The 22,626-nt window shown below is 34.2% G+C and overlaps 2 protein-coding genes across 6 annotated transcripts in view; one reads left to right on the top strand and one right to left on the bottom strand.

The window, feature by feature from the left end:
* IMMP2L (inner mitochondrial membrane peptidase subunit 2) overlaps positions 1 to 22,626 on the top strand; it is a 495,887-nt gene that overhangs the window by 209,007 nt on the left and 264,254 nt on the right. The gene's annotated exons all lie outside the window — the stretch shown is intronic.
* Positions 1,626 to 22,626, bottom strand: part of LRRN3 (leucine rich repeat neuronal 3) — a 35,812-nt gene continuing 14,811 nt past the window's right edge. The window contains exons 1-2 of one of the 2 annotated variants that reach the window (XM_076330874.1): positions 5,315 to 5,463; positions 1,626 to 4,668 (exon numbers count right to left, since the gene is read on the bottom strand). In XM_076330874.1, the coding sequence (XP_076186989.1) occupies positions 2,191 to 4,317 (2,127 nt within the window). In that variant the 5' untranslated portion in view covers positions 4,318 to 4,668; positions 5,315 to 5,463 and the 3' untranslated portion in view covers positions 1,626 to 2,190. Of the gene's footprint in view, positions 4,669 to 5,314; positions 5,464 to 22,626 lie in introns of those variants that run through there. The other variant, XM_076330864.1, reaches the window with a different exon arrangement.

Here is a 22,626-nt window from a genome sequence, read left to right on the forward strand (position 1 = left end):
GTAACTTGATTCCAAAGGTAAACATACAAGGTATACCTACAAGTTCTTGCTGACAAATACAATATCTGCTTGATGATGGGTCCCATTTTAGCTACCTTTTCTTGAGGAACAACTCTGCTCCAGGAGCTCTCCGTGCTGCTGAAATCTGTCATGTCATCACAGAGTTTAGCTGATAAATTTCAGTGTGCCTTTATGTGCGGTAGTGATTCATCAGGTTTGTAAACTTCCTTCTTCAGGGAAATATATCAACTCTATGAATATCCTAAGTTTGGGTAGTTTAAAATTAGTATCGGGTTCTTCTTTCTGCCTTTAACAACTTTGAAAATTACCTTTACATAATTTAAAAATCCTGGGATTTAACTAGAAAAATGACATCTTTAACATGAAAGCAAGTTATTCATTAGTACTAGGTAAAATGAAATTATTTTTCCATGTTATAAGTATTTATAGACCAATAATATTTTGAAAGTATGCAGGAAACTATGAATAAGTGGAAAAGTTGATGTCTAAATACAAGAAGTAACTCTTCTTCTACCTACAAAAATTCTGTCAGCGATTCCACAGAAATGTTTACTTCAACCAAGTCTAGAAAGATAAAATGTATATTATTACAGAGTTTAAAAAATGTTAAAGTCTACTAAAGACTTACAAGAATGTTTGTTACTCCTATTTTTACTTTGTAATTCAAGCTATCTATGCATTCAGTGAATATTTACTTCCTTAAGCACAATATTCAGAGATAACCTTTTTTTTCTTCATTTTTCCTATTTGTTTTTATATATATGAACCAAAATAACATAAAAATGTTGCTGTTGCTTTCTTTGTCAGGAGGTGCCACATCTTTTTATCAGGTATCTTAATGGTCAGATGTCTTTTCTCTACTGGGCTTAGGAGTAGTCACTTTTTCCCTCGTAACAGAATTGCCTTTAGCTTGTAATCAACACTCTGATCAGCAGCTTCTTGTGCACACTTGCTTGCTTATGGGCCCAGCCCAACTCTCGTGAGAATTTTAGCTTCAATATGAGTAGTCAGGTATTCATTGTTCTCTTTTAATTTTGTTTCATTTCATTTCTACTAATAATGTTTCTGTCTGTCATTTATTGCTTGTTACATTGTGAAAGCTGAGGAGGTTTGTAAACTAGTCAGCTGTTGTTGTAGCTAAACAGAAGTGTGCAGGTCCAGAAAGAAAACCTTAATATCATTTAAACTGTTCAAGCTATCTGAGTGCCCTGTATGGCCAGCCTAGAGTTTAGACATTATGAATAACTGGATTACCCTTTTGACTGAAGACAAAATATTGGATTTATATTATCTGAGTCTAAACATTGCATTTAGTTTTCAGGCTTCTGGGAAAATACCAAAGCAGCTCAAAGCTTGCTGTTACCAGTAGCTATCAATCTATTTCCCTATCAGTCCTATGTCTCCTTCCTGCCCTCCTTCTCTCTTCTTGCTCCCACAATAAGCAATGTGTAAAATATGGTTATTATTATGTGTAAGAAGTACTTTATAAAAATATTTATTGTGTGGTTTATTGCTGTTATACAGCCTAAAACCAGCAAAAATATCCTATGTGCTCAGATTGGCATTTCAGCAGGAGAATATGTAAGGAGATATTTTATCAGACATTAGAATGAGTTTGTTTATTGTCAGACAGGAGCTCCCAGAATGTTTTTTTTAGAAACAAACAAGCCAAAAACTATTTTGATTTTAATCAAAAATGTATTTGCCTCATAAAAAAAATTCACATACTCACTGTGTCTACTCTACAGAATTTGTCCATTTCATTACACCATGTGTCAATCCTAGTATATCTGTTCACTGCAAAAACTCGTGGCTAGTGTGTGTAATACAGCACAGGAGGAGGTATTGCTCAGTTCCACTACTTTTATATAATAATAAAAAAAAATACAGAAAATGTTCTTGGCTATTTGCACTGTATTCCAGACTTAAAAGTCCCATGAAAGTTCTAGAAAATGAAGTTAATTTTATTTGGTTGGTAGAATACCCTTAGAAGCCAGTTAGTTAAAATTCTTCTCTTATGCTGAGTCGGTACATATTCCCATTTGTCGGCAGCAGCAAAGTCCAGGCATCTAGTTCCTAAAAGAAATACTTTTTCTTGTTGCCTTTTTATTCAGCACAAATGCAGTCATGTGCTTTTTATTTCAGAAATTAAGTGATATACTGACATATTTATGACATATTCGTTGGTACACCTATTACAGTTGCTTTTACTTCCATTGCTGTGCTTTTTTCTTTGCCCACGTCCCAAAGACTGATTAGAGGAGGATAAAGCTCATTGAGTGAGAAGGATTGTTTCTTCAGGTAATTCTTTAGATAGCTGTGTCCAACATCATAGTTCATCTCTCGTGAGATGTAGCTGTAGAGATATATCACAGAGATGATTCCCAGAAGAGCACCAAGGCAGGCAAGGAATCCTATTATGTTGTTCTTTTCATAGCCTGTCACTGCCAAGTCCAGTCCTTTTGTGGTTACGTTGACACATTGTTTCTTATTCTGTGAATAGATAGTGGGAATATCTATACAAATTTTGTATTCAGTTGATGGATTTAGATGTGTAAGATTATATACCTTTATATCAGATGGTATTCGAGCGCTCCGTGCAGCCTGAGAGTTTTCAGCTTTCAGAAAGGCTGTCCATCTAACACTGGACTTGAGAATTTTAGAACTTGCTTTCCATGAAACCAAAACAGAATTAGATTTTATATCTTTTATTTCAATATTCAAAGCTCCATTGCTGTCCTGAGGGAAAGAGCCATCCACTTTAATCATGACTGACTTTAGGTCTGCCCCAACTAAATTAGTTGCTATACATGTATATAAGCCACTTTCTTTTTGTGTTACATCACTTATGTCTAATGTTCCTTCAGAATGAATGTAGTATTTATTAGAAATAGTATTAGGCAAAAGTTTGTTTCCTGATGGTGTTATCCAGTAGATTTCAGGTTCTGGTTCTGCTGTTGCTCTGCAGTGTAAGGAAATATGGCTGCCAGCTTTTAAATCCAGAGTAGATGGAAAGCTTTCAGGAGCTATCAGGGGGAGACAGATTTCCATCATTTCCCGGAAGTGTATCTGTCTCACATTCTGGCCTTGGAATTCAGGAGGGTCTACACAAAACAGGGACTCCGGCTCCATGAAGCGAATGTTTGTTTTATTCATGTTGATCCAGCGGATGACACAATCGCATCTAATGGGATTGCTGTGTATACTAACTTCTTTGAGGTTAGGCAAGGATTCTATCGTACTGCGGTACAGGGCGCTCAGCGCGTTGCTGTTGAGCATGAGCGATTCCAGCTTGGGAAGTCTGTAGAACGCATTTGGATGAATGTATGATAATCTGGGGTTATTGGTAGCTTCTATTTTTCTTAAATCTGGCAAATTATCAACAGCAAGACTATCTATAGAAATCAGTTCAGGCATGTTATTAATTCCTAACTCTTTTAGGTGCAGCATATTGCTAAAATCTCCTCGTCGTATTCTGTTAATAGGATTCTTATTTAGATCCAGAAATTTAAGATTTGTAGCCTTTTGAAGAGCAATGTGGGGCACTCTGACAAATCTGTTGTCGTAAAAGGAGATGCTTTCTAAATTGTCAAGGCCAACCAAAGCATTATCTGGTATTTCAGTGAGATTTATGCCTGCTAAAACTAGGCTGCGCAGATTGATAAGAGGCTTAAAGTTCATATCTTCGATTCTGATTATTGGGTTTTCTCCAATCATGAGAATTTCAAGATTAGGAGTAGCTTCAAACCACTTCCTGTTGATCATTTGCAGACCATTTGAATTGAGGTGAAGTCTGAGAAGATTATTGAGGCCTATGAAAGCTCCCGGTGCGATCACAGAAAGCAGGTTATGATTAATATAAAGCTCTTGTAAATTGTGGAGTCCAGAAAGACATTCTTCAGGGAGTTCAGTAAGTTTGTTTTCTTCAAGGTACACTGAAAGCAACTGTGGTATCTTTCTAAGATTAATACTGGTCACTGAGGATAAATTGTTCTGAGATAAATCTAGACCAGTTAAATTCACTGGGAAATCTACTGAATGTTCAATTTTTGCAATATTATTAGTCTGTAGAAGTAGAACCTGTGTGTCGGCAGGCAGTCTGGCTGGAAAATTAAAAAGGCCTAAATCATTACAGTCCACTGTTGGAGCCTCCATATACACAGACCTGGGGGTGAACCATGGTCTGATCTCACATATACATGACTCGGGGCAGTCTGCTTTTTTTTCTACAGCTTGTACTAGTGCAGTGATAACTAGGCCAAGTAGAAAATTAATTTTGAGTTGCATGTCCTTCATCTTAGCTCAAATGTTCAGAAAAGTAACAGACCCTTTAGTATTCCACAGTTATGGTTTTGGAATTTAGTATGACCTGGTCAATTGATAAAACACACACTTGCATTTGTCAAATGATGATTGCGAAGGACTTTCTTCCTGAGGATAAGTGATAAATTTGCAACCAACTTGTCCAGTAGTAAGAGGCATTTTGTGGAGATGAAGGTCACTCTGTCCTTGATGACATAAAATTGATAAGCTTTGTGAAGATGAAGTATGTATAGATGGTCATAGGAGATTAAGCAATTCATTTATTTAGTAGTATTAACTTCAAATCCCATGATTGATTAGTGTTTGCAGGAATGACAGGATGACCTAAAATATAAGAAGAGGAAATAATTAGTATAAGAAACTATAAAGTTATAAATTAATTTAGCCATCTTTTGCTCTCTAATGTTAATTATTGCAAGTAAGAAAAGAAAATGACTGTGGTGTCTAGAGTATTGTAGTGGTATCCAGATAGCATAAATGAAGTTAATATAGTAATATATCTTTAGACTTGTAGCCTGTCATACATCCAGTGGAGCATTGCTCTACAGAAGGATGAAGATCCACAAAGTATAAAGCAAAATACATCAGTGAGATTTTTCTACATATTTTATGGTCCTTTAAAATATTTTCTTTTTTCTTTCAGTTATCGCTAGAAGCAGACTGAGTTCTGTTGGCTTTGAAAATGTAAACACTGAGCAAAATCATACAGAGCATGAATATTTAACTTTTGAACATGAAGTTTATAAATATAAAGAACATAATTTATGTGTAATCAAAGGAAAGCGGAATGGTTGGATTAATACACATTCCTAATGATGACGTTCTTAGGCAAGCCTGTGAGATATTTATACAGAAATATACAAAATTGATAATCCACAGGTTTTATAATTTTCTAATTCTTTTTGTAGCTGCTGTTTAGGAAGAAAACTTGTTTTTTTCTTTAAAGCGATAATTAGAAAGAAATATGTACCTCATAGTAAATAGCTTGTCATCTTGGCAGATTCAGGCTAATTAATGGCTTGCTGATTTTGACTTCAATAACTTCAATTGTAAGGAATAATAACAACAGAAAAGTGTCTTTAGAGTGATAAGAAGGAAAAAAATCTGCACTAGCAATTGCTTCTTTGAGATTCTTGCAGAGCTACAGACCAAATTTGCTATGAAGTTGCAGATTGTCTTCATGTCCCAAATTATAGCAAAGACTGAAGCTTTTAGCATCTTGAAGAATCAAATGTGTCCTCTCCAGATTTTTGGTATGTACTTGCTTTTTCTGGAGAAAAAAAAAATGCTACTTTGAGTGTACATTGTGTTCCAAGCCATATAATTCAAAAGCTCCTGTGTGTTTTCATATCTGAAGTAGTACACATTAACTGCTTCATTTACTTCAGAATATAGACTTCACACTAACTTTAACCAGACTTTGTCTCAGAAGACTGTCATGCGATACACATTTATGCCCTTTCTCCCCTTGCCTCTGGTGTTAAAATTCACAGTGACGTTGTTTACAAACTGTAAGATAAGTTCAATGCTTCATTGACATTGATAAATAACTTTTGAGGTGTTGCTGGTCTAGATAGACGAGATTACAAAAGTCAAGTGTCAAGGATTTCGATTTTAGGTTTCCTTTCCAGGCCCAGGAGGACTGGGCATATTGACCACATAAGCATTCCATATCAGCTCAGAGGAAAGGTGTTGGACCATGTTGAGTAACACGAGCATTTGGCCAATTTGCAGTACATTTGGCAAGTCTTTGAGGCCGCTGTCTGTATGTACATTTGAGGATATTTAATACTTTATTTTAACATGCAAGTGTATTAATGAAGTGAACAGACAATGTGTGAGAGAAACATACAGAAAACATTCTGCTGTTTTGAGGATTAATAGTATGTTTTTATGCAAATGGACCAGTTTATACTAAAATGCAAAGACATGGTGACTGAAATAGTAAAAATGTAATCTCTTCCTTTGTTCTGGGAAATGAGATGAACTTCAGGCTTGCAGAAAAATAAAGGTTTGCACTGGACAGTTAATGCCTATAACTTGCTCTTAATTTTGCCACCAGGAGGCAAGGTGATGTGCCTGTATGGAGTACTGTCCCATTTACTAAAGATTTTGGTAGAAATCATTCTATGCCAAATGCACAGATGTGATTTACTATGTAGGGAGAAGAGAGGATGGGTGTGTGGGGGAATTTTTTGTATATTAAAAATTTATCTGTAAGTGTGGCAAATACAAAATGTAAGCTTCTAATAATTGAAAGGACATTGGATATCTTACCTGAACAGTAAATTAATTGACATTCAAGGGACTGCTACTGCAGCTATCAAATCTCAGCATTTTGATCCCACTATGACGCTCAGGGACTTCTGCTCAGTAGAGGTACTGGGAAAGTATTCTGGGGAAGTACAACTACATACCTGAACCGTTTTTCTGCTCCTCCCTGGACATTTGCTATTGGCCACTGTGAAAAATAGGATGTGGACCAAGATGGACTTTTCATGCGTGTCCCAGGTACCTGAGAGGCTGTACCAGTTAAAGCATGTAAACTACTACATTTTCACGTACATAGAGCCAACATCCTCCTGGATTTGAGTTTATACTCCTCCCGAGTTTATACTTCAGCTTCTATGGGATTCTTAAGCCAAAAACAAGGGCACCAGTGGACATTTTCATGTCGTATATATTAGAGTGGGCTTTCTGCAAAAGGCAGCAAAAAAGAAGAGGTTGGAGATAAAGGTTGAAATTATTCTTCTTTATGATTTAATCTGATGTCTTTTCTCTTTCTGGTGAATCCTCCAGCTAATAAGCCACCAGCTCAAGCTCATATGGTGTTCTAGCATAAATCTTTCTTATTTCTCCAGTTAAAGTGCTTCTGCCTTGTATAAAATATTCACTGGGGTTGAGTGCCTTGAATAACAGATTGTAGAATAATTTTCACACTCTCTCCCAGCCTGCAGAGTCGTCGTTCCAAAATACATTGTTTCTCTTCAGAAAGATTTTTGGTTTAAATAGTGTCATATCTATGTATTATTTTACATGAAAATTATTTGGTATTAACTATCATTCAAGGTGTGGAATAAAAGAATGTTTCTGGAGTAGTATGGACATCCATGGTGGCTTATGAGATCATAGAATCAAAGACTAGAATATCTCAAGTTGGAAGTGACCCATAAGGAACGTCGAGTCCAACTCCCTGCTCCTTGCAGGACAACCTAAAACTAATATGACTGTAGTACACATCATATGACATAGTACACAAAAAAAGTGAAGTAGTGAAATGCACAGCAAAAATTGTATAGAATCATTTGAGTGGCAAAACATTTTTCTTGCTCTTTTTGCTTATAATAGTATTATTGTGTGACTCTGATATACAATGTTGACAGAGAAGGTAAGAAAACATGAATTACTGATGTTTTCTGGTCCCACTTGAAGAGATCAAAACCCAGAATCAAGTTATGCAGTATGACTTTGCTTATGCCAACTGGTTGTATTGATTATGTGTGTGTATCTGTGTGTACGTAATTAATTTCTAACCATTTTGAACTGAGCAATGAGCTGCAGTTTACTGTAACAAAATAAACCTCATGTAAATTGATATCTTGCACTCAAAACTATAAACTGTAATTGAAGTTCAATTTCCTTGAAGAGTGTGGCGTCACAGAGATAAATGTTTGTATTGGAAAAGAAGCATTTAACTTTCTGATACTTTGAACTTTGGGAATGCATTAATTCCTTTTCTTCATTAATGAACTGATAATAGTAAATATGTACTGATAACATTAAATAAAGATTAAATTGAAATACTGTTACTAACAGTGATTTTCAGAATTTTTATTAATGGGTTGCAGTGCTTTAAAGCTAAGTGCTTTGTACTATCAGGAGTTTTATGTGAAAGTTTTGCATTTCGAATGTCCAGTTTTAAAGGTACTAATAAGAAGGACAAAGAGAGCCTGAAGGTTATTTGTCCTGTTCCTTTGAGTAGTATTTAAAGTATCTGAGATTTACATACACAGAGGTTTCTGTGTAAAAATAGATATATTCTTTTAAAAAAAAAAGTTAATTAAAATAATGCAATTATATCAGCATTCTCTGTTAAGCAAAAATACTATTTTTATTATAGCTCTTTTGTTAGTGGGTTTTGGTGACCTCTCAAGATTTTTGATGTGATGCAAGCAATTCTTAAAACTTGTACCTACTATGGTGCACAATAGAAAAGCGAGTAGAGATGAGGCTCAGCAGCAAATTATCACCAGTAAGCTGAGCTGTGGGATAAGTGTTTTCACACAAGCAACAGCAGGAGCTGTGCATCGTAGTTTTGGAGTCTTTGATGTAATTCTTTACCCAGCTGCATTTATAAATCTTTATGTGCACTCTGATTGTATATATATTTCCTCATCCAGATAAAATGGTATGGTTTACTTCCTAATGTCTGCAATTAAAAAGTCTAAGTAGAGTCTGCACCTAAAAAGTTAGTATTGCTTATTAATAATGATATTCAGTATTTTTATTATTGTTTTTCTGTACTAGAACTTCTGTCCTAAAACCGTTTATATCTTTGTGGACAGATGATTTATTTTCTTCTTGAAGTCCATCCCTATTGCAATCCATACTTACTGTCTTACTGAATACGGTGTGCCTCTTGTTTTTAAGGTATTATCTCTTGCTTTTAGAAAAATGCACCCTGATGTGTGTGACTTTTTGCAGCCTCATTATCTCTTGTGTAGACAATGATTGGTATGTCTTAATTAGGTTTGTTTCATTTACTGCTATTGACAGCTGGAGCCTTGGTTTAGAAGGGGGTATCGCCATTATTTGAGCTGGAAAAGACATTCAGTGAAGGAATAAACTGAGCAACGTTTCTCATCACTGGAGCAACAGACAGCTAAGAACCAAGTCAGAGTGGGCAGAAAGGAAAAGAAACACGTCAGGTTTTGGCAATCTTTCTTTTCCACTTCAGCAGTTAGAGAGACAGTGATAAAAACTAAAAATGCAGCAGCTACACTGCAATGTGCCCTGCTGGCAATAAGGCAAACAGTTCACTTCACAAGGACCAATTTAGAGGTGGCAAGCATTTTGAAAACACAGCTGTTCGTACAAAGCTACCTTTCAAACACATCAACTGAAAGAGCCACTTCTCCATTCTTGTCATTATAACCACTTTGAGCAGTTCTATGGACAGAAATCTGGAAATGTCACTACCCAAAAACTGGGCATGAGACATTTCATACCTCACTTGGTTGTAGTTACAGCACTTAGGGTTTTTTTTCGTTTTTAAGTGTTAGTTATGGAAATATACAGACTTCAGTTTGAACATTTAGTATCTTTCTGATAATTTTATAAGGCAATTTTTCCTTGTTTGTTCTATGACCAAAATAAAAAAAAAAATTGTTTCCTTGGGGAACTTTTTATTACAGCACGATTGATAAAAAGATGCAACAACTTATTTATTTGACATATTTCAAGAATTGACACAAAAATCTGGGTTTTTTTTTCTCTATAAAAATGTAAGTAAGTGGGATGTTTTTGTTGAAATATGTACAGAAAGTTTGTGACTGAGGCAGGAGTACAAGTTTAGGTTAAAGAACAAAAAGATAATATAATAGATTTTCATAACAGAATCAGTCTTGAAATAAAATATTTCTAGAAGTAAGCTCTACTAGCTGGTCTGATATGGTTGCTGGAAATTGTAACGGCTTTGTAAAAAAGGAAAGAGTATCTGCTAGCATATGTAGTCTTGCTTTCATTCCACTCCCTGGAGCAAAGAGTTTCATGCAGAATCCTGTTTCTCTTTACAAATACAAATTAACAGTTCACTGTAATATGCTCTTAATGTTTTATATTCTTACATATAGCTAACATATAGTCTCACATTAAAACACGAATGAGGATTTTTGGAAATTAATGTGTTTCTGACAATCTCAGTCCTGAGGTGTTCAACTTGAGCAGCTGACAGTATCAGATGGCAGTTGGATTTTGAGAGTCTTAGACTGAAAACCTCAAAAGTGACTATCTGAAATATCTGGACATGTTTGAAAAATTTGACAGGGACTTCCTGCTTGGATATTGACTAATTTTGGAAATCTACTTTACTTTTTTTTCTAATAATTGAGTTTTAGAACTTCAGGCTGGCCCTGAATAGCATTAAGTGCAAGATGTAAAGGAAATGGCAAAACTACTTGTATCTAACCCTAGAAGCAATTTGCAGTGTGAATAATTATTTCAGCATATGTGTTTTTATTTATTTTGTGAACTTGTTACACCTCCTTTTCATTTTTTTCCTTACTTGGAATAAATTTGCCTGAGGGAAAGCCACAAACTTAAAATGTTTAATATGACTGTAAAACAGGACAAATTCTTACACTTTAGACCCTTACAAGATAAGAAGGACAAGATTTTATACATCATTAAAGTTCTTTATATCCATGGACATCATGTACATTGAGGTTACTTTAATCTACAAATAAAAATAGATTGAGAAAAGCAGCATGATCAGCTAGAGTTACCCTTTCTCTTTCACTAATTGAGTCTGGTCTACTCTCCTTGTGCTCTTGTTTACTGTAACTTAATGCAATTTAACAGATACCAGAGGGATTATCACCATGTACCATTCATTAAGAACTTACTGTAGTTCTATTTCTTGTATCAATCAAAAATTACATTACAGTATTTTGGAAAACATTGTAATATAATAAATCGTAAAGCTTTGAAAATGCAGTATTTAAAATAGATGTGATGAAAACAGAAAAGTAAAATGGAAGCCAAAGGAATATGTACATATGGTATGTGATAATTTATTATATATGCTATTTTATAATAACTTTTCAATGGACTTAAACGAACATTTGGTAAAACCTTTTAAAAATGGGAGGATGGAAAAGATATAGCATTTGTTTCCTAACCTATTTTGAACTGGATTACCATGACTGACCATGGAACGGCAGATAACTATGGGACCACCTGCATGTGAAGTAAGGTGTTTGTCAATCATAATCACAGCGCTTAATAAAAATAGTATATAATTTTGTTGCTGTTATTAATTTGGTGGCAGCAGCAGCATTGTGCATTGGAGCCATAGTGGTGGATAAGGACCACGCCATCTTGTGTGCTAAAACAAAACTGTGATCTTTACTCCATGGAGCTTAAAATTTAAATACAAGAAGAGGGACAACTGATGATTCAGACAGGGCAAGAAAAAAAAGTCATGATGACAATCTCTGAATATCCTCAGGTTTATCCTTTTTCTCTAACCGCAGTCTAGTAGTCTATTATCATGATCCTGGATTACTTTTCCAGGCTTTGATTTTAGATTTTCTGTCTGTAGATCTCTCTCTCATGTGCTTTTAACTTTTAATCGCACACTCCCTCGCCATTGAATACATCTGACCTTTTCACAAATGTCACAGCAAAACAAGATGAAAAGTTTGTTTGATGATACTTTGTAAAAGAACTAATCATTTCAGTAATTAGAGTTACCTCATTTTTTTTACTTCTTCTCCTAATATGAAGTGCACAAAATAATTTTTAGGTATTCTTTTTGAGTGAGCAGAGATGTTAGAAAATTATATTTACATGACAAGAGGATGAATTTCAATGGAAGTTGCACATTTCTTTACCCTTTGTGTTCTAATATGGCATTCCAAATCCTCTTGCAATATTTTTAATGTGTGGCAGTTAGACTACATCTAATAATTTTATATACTTGGATTAATTGTAAAAGAAACTTTGAAAAGAATCTGAACTGATTTCTTGTTTTATTTCTTCTTCTTAAATCAGATATTGAATGTATAATTTTGATGTTTTTATCTAAAAATTGAACTCATTGCTAGTATTACTTGTTTTGATTTTTTTCTTAAATAACTGCACATATACATTTTCTAGTTGTCAGAGAAAATATCAAGAATTAAATGTTAAAAATAACTTTTCAATGTACTTAGATCTTTGGTATCCTTGTTATAGTTCTTAGCCTTAGAAAGATTTCACTGTGTGAGTTATTTATCGTTGCCCTTATCAAGCAATTATGTCAAAAAAATTATTGCTGTAACTTGGGAAAGTAATGTGTTAGTTTAATTTAGATTTATTCGTACATGTTCAATTTCTTTTTGACAGTTGTCATGTTAGTAGTGGAGAAGCACATATTGGCAGTTACCTAGGCACATAGTTGGCAAGAGAGCAGTCACGTTCTGGATGTGGGTGAATGTACTCAGTTACCAGATGCTTCAAGCAGATGGCCAGAACTAAAGATGAGTGAGACCAGTTTTGGCTTGATTTTCTAGAAAGCTACCATACCAATTCAGGGCGTCTGTAGTACATTTGACTAGTAAAGAAGCCTAGCCAAAATCCAGCAGAGCTATTGGCAAAATCTGCATTTTGTGATTTATTTTTTCCTTTGTGGCTCTTGAAATGTAAATATTAAACATGCCTGAAACATAGAAATAGGTGTGTTCAAGTAGTTGTAATAAAGACAGAGAAAGGTAGTGGCTGTACTTAGCACATAATATTTTCCTTGGGAATTTATTAATTTATCTTTTTTTGATTTATCATGGGAAAAAGGTCACTGTAATAAAATTAGCATAATAATAAACATGATAATTTTAGGAGTTACAATTTCTATTCTATAATTTTTCAATAACAAAGATTTAGGCTTGAAAGACCTACATTCATTTAAATCATCAGTCTTTAATGGCAGACCCTTAATATTTAGTGAATTCACCTTTTAGTTTTTGGTATATTTATGATTTGTTTTGGGAAATGGACATGTCAAGGTAAATGCCCTTATAATAATTAAAAAAAATATCATTTTCGGTGTGCACTGTATTGATTATCAACTATAATAATCTAGATATAGAAGGGCTTAATGAATGTACTTGTATCAGGAACATCCTGCTACAATCCGAGCCAGTACTTGATGTATACTTATAACATACTACATGGAATGTGGTTTGAGATCCATGAAGGGAAAAAATTTATTGCTTGTCATTATAGTAAGCAGAAATTCCTTACTAAAAAGCAGAAATAATTTACTTTTGAGGTGCTACTAGTGGATGACATAATATTTTCTATGTCATGAATTTCCTACCAAATTAGGCTGAATTGCTTTAACTTTACAATTGTGAATATATTGGGTGATTACTTTCATGCTGAGCCACCTGGGGAATCAGGTTCACAATGTATTGCTCAACAGAAATGGAAATTTTTTTTTTTAATCTTGCTTGAGGCAGTGTAGAGAAATGGATTGATGAAAAAACAATTTCAGGATGCAAAAACTGACAATGCATAAAACAGAATATTATTGTAAAGATTAGGAAATAAAAGTTCTGTTTTCTGCTGTGTTTTATATCAGTTGGAGTCATTTATGCATACTCATAAATTACCAGCTCATAGAGATACTGTCATTTCTGATTGCAGAAAGTATTTTGATTTGTATTTAGTTTTGATTACAGTTTTTGCTCAGCTGAACATCTCATTAATAACATTACATGTTAAGTTTTTTTATATGATTTGCAGAACTAACGTTATTTTCAGACCTGAAATTACTGCTTTTTGTGCTTTTATGACCTATTCGTCAGCTCTAATCCACACTATAGGATTATCATGGTTCATTTTGTATTTCCCCAGAAGTTAATACATGAAAATACTGATCTTATTTTCTCTTCATGGTTTGCTTTTTAAAATAAGATCAGAAGAAAGAGGACAAATACAAGATAAATAAATAGCAACACTTGTCATTAAGTACAGTATCCCTTCTACTGTGTATGGCACTACAGCTAAATAATCATACAGTTCCTGGAACAGTAACTGAATCCCCTTTCAAGTGTTTTTCTTTTCCTTTCAAAATTGCAAATTTATTTAAACCACTGAACCTCTCCAGTATGTATAGATTCATAGCCACCTTCCCCACTCCATGTTTTCCCAACGTACAATCCTTCTAGTGTTTCCTATTATTTTAAAAGAATTTTCTGTATTTTGTCTAAAGCGAAAAATTCACTCAATCCCTTAATGTTAGATGATTTGGCTCACTAGCATGTCACTGAACAGGATTATTTCATTTATGAAACTTACATGACATAGCCACATCTTGATTTTGTATTTCTGTCTTAGCCCTCCAGCATCTATCATCCTTTTACATCACCTTTCTGCATTTTGGATGCCAAATCTGACAGCAGTGTTAAAATTAACGTTCTGATCTCCCAGAGAATTTTGACCAGTATTTACTGTTCAAGTATTCAAGTCAATCAACCAGATGGTGATCACTGTACTGAAGGCTTGCGCTAGATTTTCCTTGACAAGCATAATTTCTCTTGCATTTTGTTGTGATTCCTACTTATGATTCAAAGACTAGGCATAGACATATCTGCTGTAGGTGCATATGTAAAGACATGTAGGAACACTACCTCACATAAGAATGTTAGAGATGCACAGATGTATTTGTGCAATGAAATGCATCTTGCTGTGGGAAAATGGCTCTTCAAACTGAACAAAAGTTAAGTTTGAATTAAGATACTGAAAAGATCCTATTAGTGGTGATTATGGAATGATAGAATGAAAGTTTTGTTCATCACTGGTGTTGAAGTGGGATAGGTGAACCATTTCAAATTGTCCTTCCAGTTTGTCCTTCCAAAGATGGATTAGGCATAATTTTGTAATAATGATAATGTTGTTGAAGCAACCTGCTTTTTTATTATAAAAGACATTTATTTTTAAGTCTGACTCCAGCCTTTCTGCTTTCAGACAATGGCATGGTTCTCTTTTCCAGCAGTAAAACAAGTTGACTAAATAAAGATAGATAGATATTTCAATAGTGTGGCATTTCAGTAGTGTGAAATGATGAATTATGCTTTCAGGGTCTAGTAGTAATTTCTGCTTCAAAGTTGGAAGACATCAGAGGAAATATCAGAAGTAAGGAGAAAGGCATGGTATGCTTGCTTACTCATAGGAGGACCACTGGCACTAGAATGCTAAAAACCATTAGTTTTGTTTATCAGCTACGGGTAAGAACTCTCATGAAATGCTGTATATGGTACTGGTCATAAATTGGAATTAGGGCGGAATCAGTTAGTATGAGGGAAATGATAATAAATCTTTGTGAAAGGAAACTAGGAGAAAGAATGCTGCTTCCTCTGTAAAACAATTTTAGATTTGTTGACAACAGAGGAGAAATAGCTGTTAGTTGTTTGTACAAATATTAAGCACAGTGATATATCATTTACAGGTAGATGAGGAGTAGTTACATATATTGAAAAACCTGGAGTTGTTTCTCTCCATGTAGGTACATGATAATTCTAAGAAACTATGTCGACTAAGAAGGGCCATATGAAGATTTAATTGCAAAAATGTTATTCTGGTTCTTAAAAATATTCTCAGAAATTGTCCCATCATATTGCTGCTGGTCTTCATTGAATTAATAAACCATTCTTCCCAGTTAACTAGAAGTATGTGTGGAAACTAACTAAAAGTAATGGAAAATATATACTAGCATGTATGGAAAATAACCAGGAGTATGTATGGAAAAAACATAACAGGCAAACACAACGGAAGAACACTTTGTGACTTATGTAAATACTCATGAAGCATTTGAAGAAAATAAGGAGATTTCTGGATACATACCATAAGTTCTAGAGTACATCCCATAAATTAATAGAAGAAAGTAGAAACAGAAGGGTAGAATGATGTCTTTTTTTTTTTTTTTTTTAGAGACATGGATATTTCAATAACCTCCTCAGAAATTGCTCTTGGGGTTTTAGAATTTTCCACTGTTCTCCACAAGAAACAAAAGCAGTTGGGATACCAAAATTGCCTGAGTTTCTTTAAAGTCATCCATGTAATTTCCAATATTTAAAGCTACACATGTTGCTGTAGTTCAGAGAAGAAAAGTACACATATACCATGGAAGAATTTAAAGCAGAGGACACGTATCAACTTTCTGACATTTGGAAGGGTTGATTTACCTCTTAACTGGTCCTTCCTCAGCTAGTATGTTAAAACCAGGCACACAGTGTCTCAAGTGCATTTGATCCACCATCTCATAAAAGAGATTCAGGTGACAAGGCGATTCTCTCAAAATGTAAGTAGGTCTACTTTCTCACAGTAGTGTGTATTAGGTAGTGCAAATACTTTTGAAGACCAGTAGCCCATTCACTTGATAGAGTTAGCTGGTGCAATACACAAACCAATACCAATAAATGTGCATTGGGGATTAATTTGATTAACCACAATTTAAACAGGTGAAGGAGGATAATTTAGCTTTGGTGTGTGGCTTTTTCTGCCATTTCTTATAAATGTGAATTGAATATGTAGTTTAAGTTCTCTTGTAGTATAATTATCCTTCCTTCAGGCAATAGTTGTCACCTTGTTCAATATTATAATGATAGAAGTTATAAACCACCTGTCTGTCTCTCCTTGCAAATGACTGTGTCCTCTGTTAATGAGCATGGAAATGTCACCTTAAATTGCTTTAACATTCTTAATACAAAGAAAACAAAGCATGGAAAGCATTTGAAGTTCAAAATCCATACCGGTTGTTAAGCTTGTGCTAGTATGCTTTAAACTGTCTTTATCATGGTATCCTGTTGTATGTGGGAAATGCAAATTTTGAAAGTAAATCCAGATTTAACATTTATCGTTTGGAATAGGGAGTGCAGAACAGTGTGAGGGTTCTAACACCTATATTTTCAAACCCTGACTGATTAGGTTCAGTTTCCACTACTGGTTGTGGAGAATGATCATGATGTAATCCTGAAATTCCAATTCTGAATCTCCAGTGCCATCCGGTAACTTTCAGTTAGTTAAAGGTTGAGATTATTCTGGAATTAAATGAATAGGCAAAGCAACACATCTGAATGGCTGAGAACTTGAAAAGTCCTGAAAACATTTCCCTGAAGGTGATAGAATGCTCTTTTCTGTCTCCTGTCATTCATGAGAGATAACGTGGGCCACATCCAGGGAAGATGAAGTAGCATTTGAAAGTTATAGAAGTAATGAGTAGAAACTTATAGCAGTTATGAGGTGAAATAACTTTGCTTGGCAGTCCTTCAGGAGCAGGCTTTTAGGATTGATCAAGACTTGCATTACAAGCAGTAAGAAAAATACCCTAAAGGCCATAAAAATGTTTGTCTTGAAAATTGGGTTTTGGTTTCATTGTATTTCCCATGTTGCTGCTAAACATTAGAATTGAATGATAATTGATAAGTTACAAATAAACTTGTTTAGTTGCTCTTTTTCTACAAATAATTATTCTTCAAGGGTCAACTTTTAAAACATTTAAAACATTTTGAGTTAGTTAATAAAAGCCTGTCTTGGAATAAAATACTGAAGAATTATTGAAATGAGTTCTCTTTACAGTCAGGATGTCTAAATCCCTTTTAATGTCCTTGCAGTTTATAGAGTCATATGGACACAGAAAACCGATATTCACTAGTCTAACGTTTTAATGGAAGATGGAGAATCTACTGCAGGTGAAGACATAGATATTTAATTACAAAAACCTAGCATTACCTTGAAGAAATAAAAATGGAAGACTGCAGCTACATATTGATGAAGATAAAGCAAAGCTTGGTATTCCTTTGAAAATTGGCATGTAGTGATCTGCACCAGTCCAAAAAGGTTTCAAAACAGGTTGAGGAGGTTGAGTAATTAGTAGCCTGGTCTATTACCAAACCCTTTTTTGTCAAGGGAATTCCTGCTTTGAAATGGATTGTTGTTTTGTTGAGAGTTAACAGATCTTTTGAATGTATCTCCAGCAGGATTGTGCATCCTTTTCCTTATCATGGCTATCCAGGATGATGATCTAATAAAAAAGATGGTTTCAAGGATATTTTGGGTATAGGCAATGCTCACTTAATGTTTGCGGATCAAAATGTTAACTATTAACTATGCTCAGCTGATAAGCATTCATAGTTGTTTTTTCTTAGGCTGAATAATCTCATTTTAATACTGTGTACCTGCCAAACTGATAACCTAGGAAACGTTAAGGTGAAAGAGTCTTGAGTTTCATTTGTTCCTCTTTCTGGATTTCCAAGCTATTTTCAGGGGTTTAATTCTTTCAGGAATTGCTATAGGACCTCCCCTTTGTGACTGTGTCAGAGAAATAAGAATTCCATTCTGTTAAAGCAGAAAGGCTCCTACTGATGCCCCCAAAGACTTCTTCCCTTTATATAGACTCAACTTCTAGAACTGTTAAGGAGAGAGAGGCAACATTTCTCTCCTCTGAACTTGTTACAGAATGTAAAAGAACCTTAAAACCCACTAACTATTTTTGGTGAATGGGAAGGTTTGTTTAGATTTGTTTTGCTTTACTGTATAGATAGAATAGTAGATTATATACAAATGTGATCCTTGAAATCTAATGGAAAGATAAATCTGCACATTCTAGTGAAAAAAATCTTTCTGCCTCATTTGCTTAATTGTGAAATAGCATATTTTTCAAGCTGTTATTAAGGTTTGAAATGATTAGCCTTCATTAGTTTGGTAATTAGTTTAGGCAGATTGTTTTGGAACAGGCTCATTCCTATCTTACTGCTACTGAGTCTATCATATTTTTGTTACCAAAGTCACTCTCGAAGAATTTTTCAGCATGGTTTTAATTGCTTTCCCTTTTAAAAATAACAGTAGCTAAGAAGCATGAAACAGAATTTGTTTCACTGGAAAAAATCCTTAATTCCAGAGGCTACACGTACTAGTTTGATATTTTAATGTTTAGAAGTGTTAGGCTTCCATTCTGCATGCTATAGAAAGAATGTTGCAGCGTTAGATGAATTTTACAAATAGGTACCAGACAAAAGCAGGTAATTATTTTGCTCTATCAGGCAACATGCTTCTAAAGCAACAGTTGTTGTAATACAATCTTTATTAAATATCCTCTTTGTGTTCAAAATGATTATCATCAGATTTCTGTGACTTCTGTCTGATGTGACAATATTAATGGGGGCACTGACACTTGCTGCAATACCACATCTATTTCTTCATAAAATAGACGTTGTCAGTAGAGTGAAAAATAAAGTTGCAGAGATTTGCCATAGGAAAGGAGGATACAGATAGAGTATTCTGCAGTTTGGACATATGTTAGAATTCAGCTGAGGTTAATTGTGACCTCATTTAATTTTGTGACTGGAAAATATTCAGAATACCTATTGACTGGAAATCAACTTAAGGTAGGTCCATCCATATCTCACAGCCTTGCACGTCCTGATTTGGGGGATGCTGATATGTAGCATTTATAGTCTTCCTGCCAGTCAGCTTCAGAGTTTAAAAGAAAAGTATTTGGTAAGAAAAGTTATCAAACTCTTCAGCATTACTATAATTTTTCTTTTTCTTTTTTTTTTTTTTTTTTTTTTTTTTTAAAATTTGGTCATCTCAGTTGCAGCTTAGCTTTGTAAAATAGCTGTGGAATTATAAGGGATTTGTTAACTTCCTCTTTGCTAGAATTCTGAGCACAATTTAAAGTGATAACATAATAAATTAAAATGTTGATTTATTCTGAAAGCTATAGGTACAAACAGTTATAACAGTTTTTGTCTGCTAGAGGCAGACAGGAGAGAGTAAGATGAGGGGAAAGAAAGGAATTTTTTTTCTTTTTTTTTTCCTATTTTGTCATTCTCTTGCTCACCATCTTTGGAATTTAACTGAGTTGGAAGTAAAACTGAATTGATGTTAACTTAATTCTACTTCTGCTCTATTCAGTGAATTCCAGCACTTCTCAGAAAAAAAAAAAGAAAGAAATTTCATTGCTTTGTCCTTTGAGGGCTTTTTTTTTTCCTCAGGCTAAGGCTATCTGTCTAATGGCTGTTTGGGGACCCATGGGGTAAGGATTAGACTTCTCAGTCCTTTCTAGGCCCAAAAGAGACAAGTGAAACCAACAATTACCATGCCCTCAGCCTGCTACAAGACCTCAGCTTTTATCACATATAATCTGAAAGATCTCAAATTCTAGCCTAAACTCCATGTCTCTTTGGGTTATCAATGTTTCCTAATTTCTGCAGTGTGCTGACATATGTATTAGATTTCACTTATCAGTTCTGGATTACAAAATTTAACTGCATGTTCTTTTTAATACCTTTTTTTTTTCCATTTAAGCAATTTGAATAAATACAATAGTTCATATTTGTTGTTTGATATTCTGAGTTTGCTGTTTACTCTGTGTAATACTTTCTGTTGGAGCTACTTTCTAAGCGAATGACTCACTTTTCATAAACTATTGCTTATGAACTTTGTTGAATCCAAACCAGAATTTGCTTTGCAGCTGAAGTTTCAAGTAATAGACCCAAACTTCATTTTGCACAGCTTTTTGTGTGAACACAGATATGTTCATACAAACAAATTTGAAAAGCAAAAAAAGGATGCAAATATTGTCCTGAAATATCATTCAGAATGTCTCAGTAAACTTTGCAAATATTTTTTGCATTTTTCCCCAGGTTTATCTTCCTATGTTATAGACGTAAGTTCTAAAAATACAGGAAATACTTCTAGAAATACTTGTAAACTATTTCCTGAATTCTTATATGCAAGGAACTTGAACAGAATGGTCCAGTGCACAGTGTTTTTTTTCTGCTGAGAGATGCTTTTTATGCCACTTAGAAACATCTATTAATTCCTAAGGGCTCAATTGTGTCTGGTTCGTCATAGATTATAGAATAGTGTGGTGATGAGCTTCATTTTCTAAGATAACCAGACAGACCTAGAGTGCCTCTGGAGCTTAGACTTGTACAGACTCACAAAAAACTTATCTTTCTAAGATAACCACATTGACCTAGAATGCCTCTGGCTATGGAAATGGTGGATTTGAGGACAGGGACTTGAATATAGGGTTCTCAAATCGCATTTATGATATGAAAAGCAAAAATCGTCACAAGCCACTCTTTTTCATATAAGCAATAAGATTTCTGACTGCTCCTTCCTCTCTGCCTACTGACAGAGTTCTAGTCACAGTCAGGTTAGGTTTGCATCGGTGTGCTTCTATTGTTAAAAATGAAAATGAAATTTTATTAAACCAAAACATATCATAATGAAGAAGCTACAGCTTAAGACACCAGATCATGAAGTTTCATGGATAAGAAAAGTATTGCACAGATAAATTTTCTGGAAGGTTCATTATACACACCAAATTTTTGCTCATTCACTTTGAAACAACACGTCTATGGCCTTGACATTTAATCAGAGCAAGAATGGCATTTATTCAATCTCATATTCAGTAAGTCACCAATTAAAATTAGTTTTCTTACGGCCAGTAAAATGCAAAATGCTTGTTATTTTTATACAGTTTTTTCTTTTATTACTTTATGTGCTTGTGCTTTCCCTTGAAGACGTGTTTGGGGACTTTAACCATAGAGTGGCTTTTAAAAAAATTTCTTTTTCTCTCTGTTTCTCTATCATCTCATTTATTTCATATATTTATTTTATCTGTTTATCTATCTATACCAATACAAGACAAACCATGAGCAGGATTTTGTTTAAAAATAAAGAGAACAATTTCTAGACATATATATTTATACCATTAAAAACCAGTATTGGTTTCTATTGAAAGTGTACTTAGAGCAGGTATTAAGTTTATATAAGAGCTAAAGTAAGTAACATATGCAGAGCTAGCACTGACTTGGATGCTTGCATACAGATAGATTGTACAACATGCAACCTCTGTGCTGTCATGAGTGGCTTTGCCTATCTGTACCGAGTGCACCTAAATGTAATAAAATCGTTATAAATTCTCATAAACTGATGAAGGATTTGATACACTCAGATAACTACTCTGAATATTTCTTGGTAGAAATTAAAGATTATCTAGTATTTTAACTCTGGTTTTACTTGTTCAATAGAGACGTAGATTATGGTTTATTGGTATTTACATCCTTGGTAATTGTTTTGCATCTCACTATAAAAAACTAGGCTGAATACATGCATAACATATTAGAAATGCCATTAAGCAAATGATTCTGAATTAATGTTTTGCCTCTCTATGCTATACAAAACAAATTTTCCCCAATTAATTTACAATTGATTACTCTATATTGTGCCCCAAGGGAATGCAAACAAAAGTCTGTTTATATGTTCCCTGCTATTCTGTTTCTGTAGTTTGATTAAACTAAGCATCAAAAGAATAATTTATTTTATGTATTACTAAAGGTAAATTATTTTAAATTTTAAAAATCTAATCACTTACTTGTGTGTGTGTGTTCTGGACTAGCATAGCATTGCACCTGAATTTATTGTGTTTATTTTTATATATCTGTAATACTTTTTGAAGTGTATGTGCTTCCAAAGTGATGCATGTGCTTTTAGCATTTGGACTGCCCA

This window comes from Aptenodytes patagonicus, chromosome 1 (genome assembly GCF_965638725.1).
Source record: "Aptenodytes patagonicus chromosome 1, bAptPat1.pri.cur, whole genome shotgun sequence".
In the NCBI taxonomy this organism is placed as follows: Eukaryota; Metazoa; Chordata; class Aves; order Sphenisciformes; family Spheniscidae; genus Aptenodytes; species Aptenodytes patagonicus.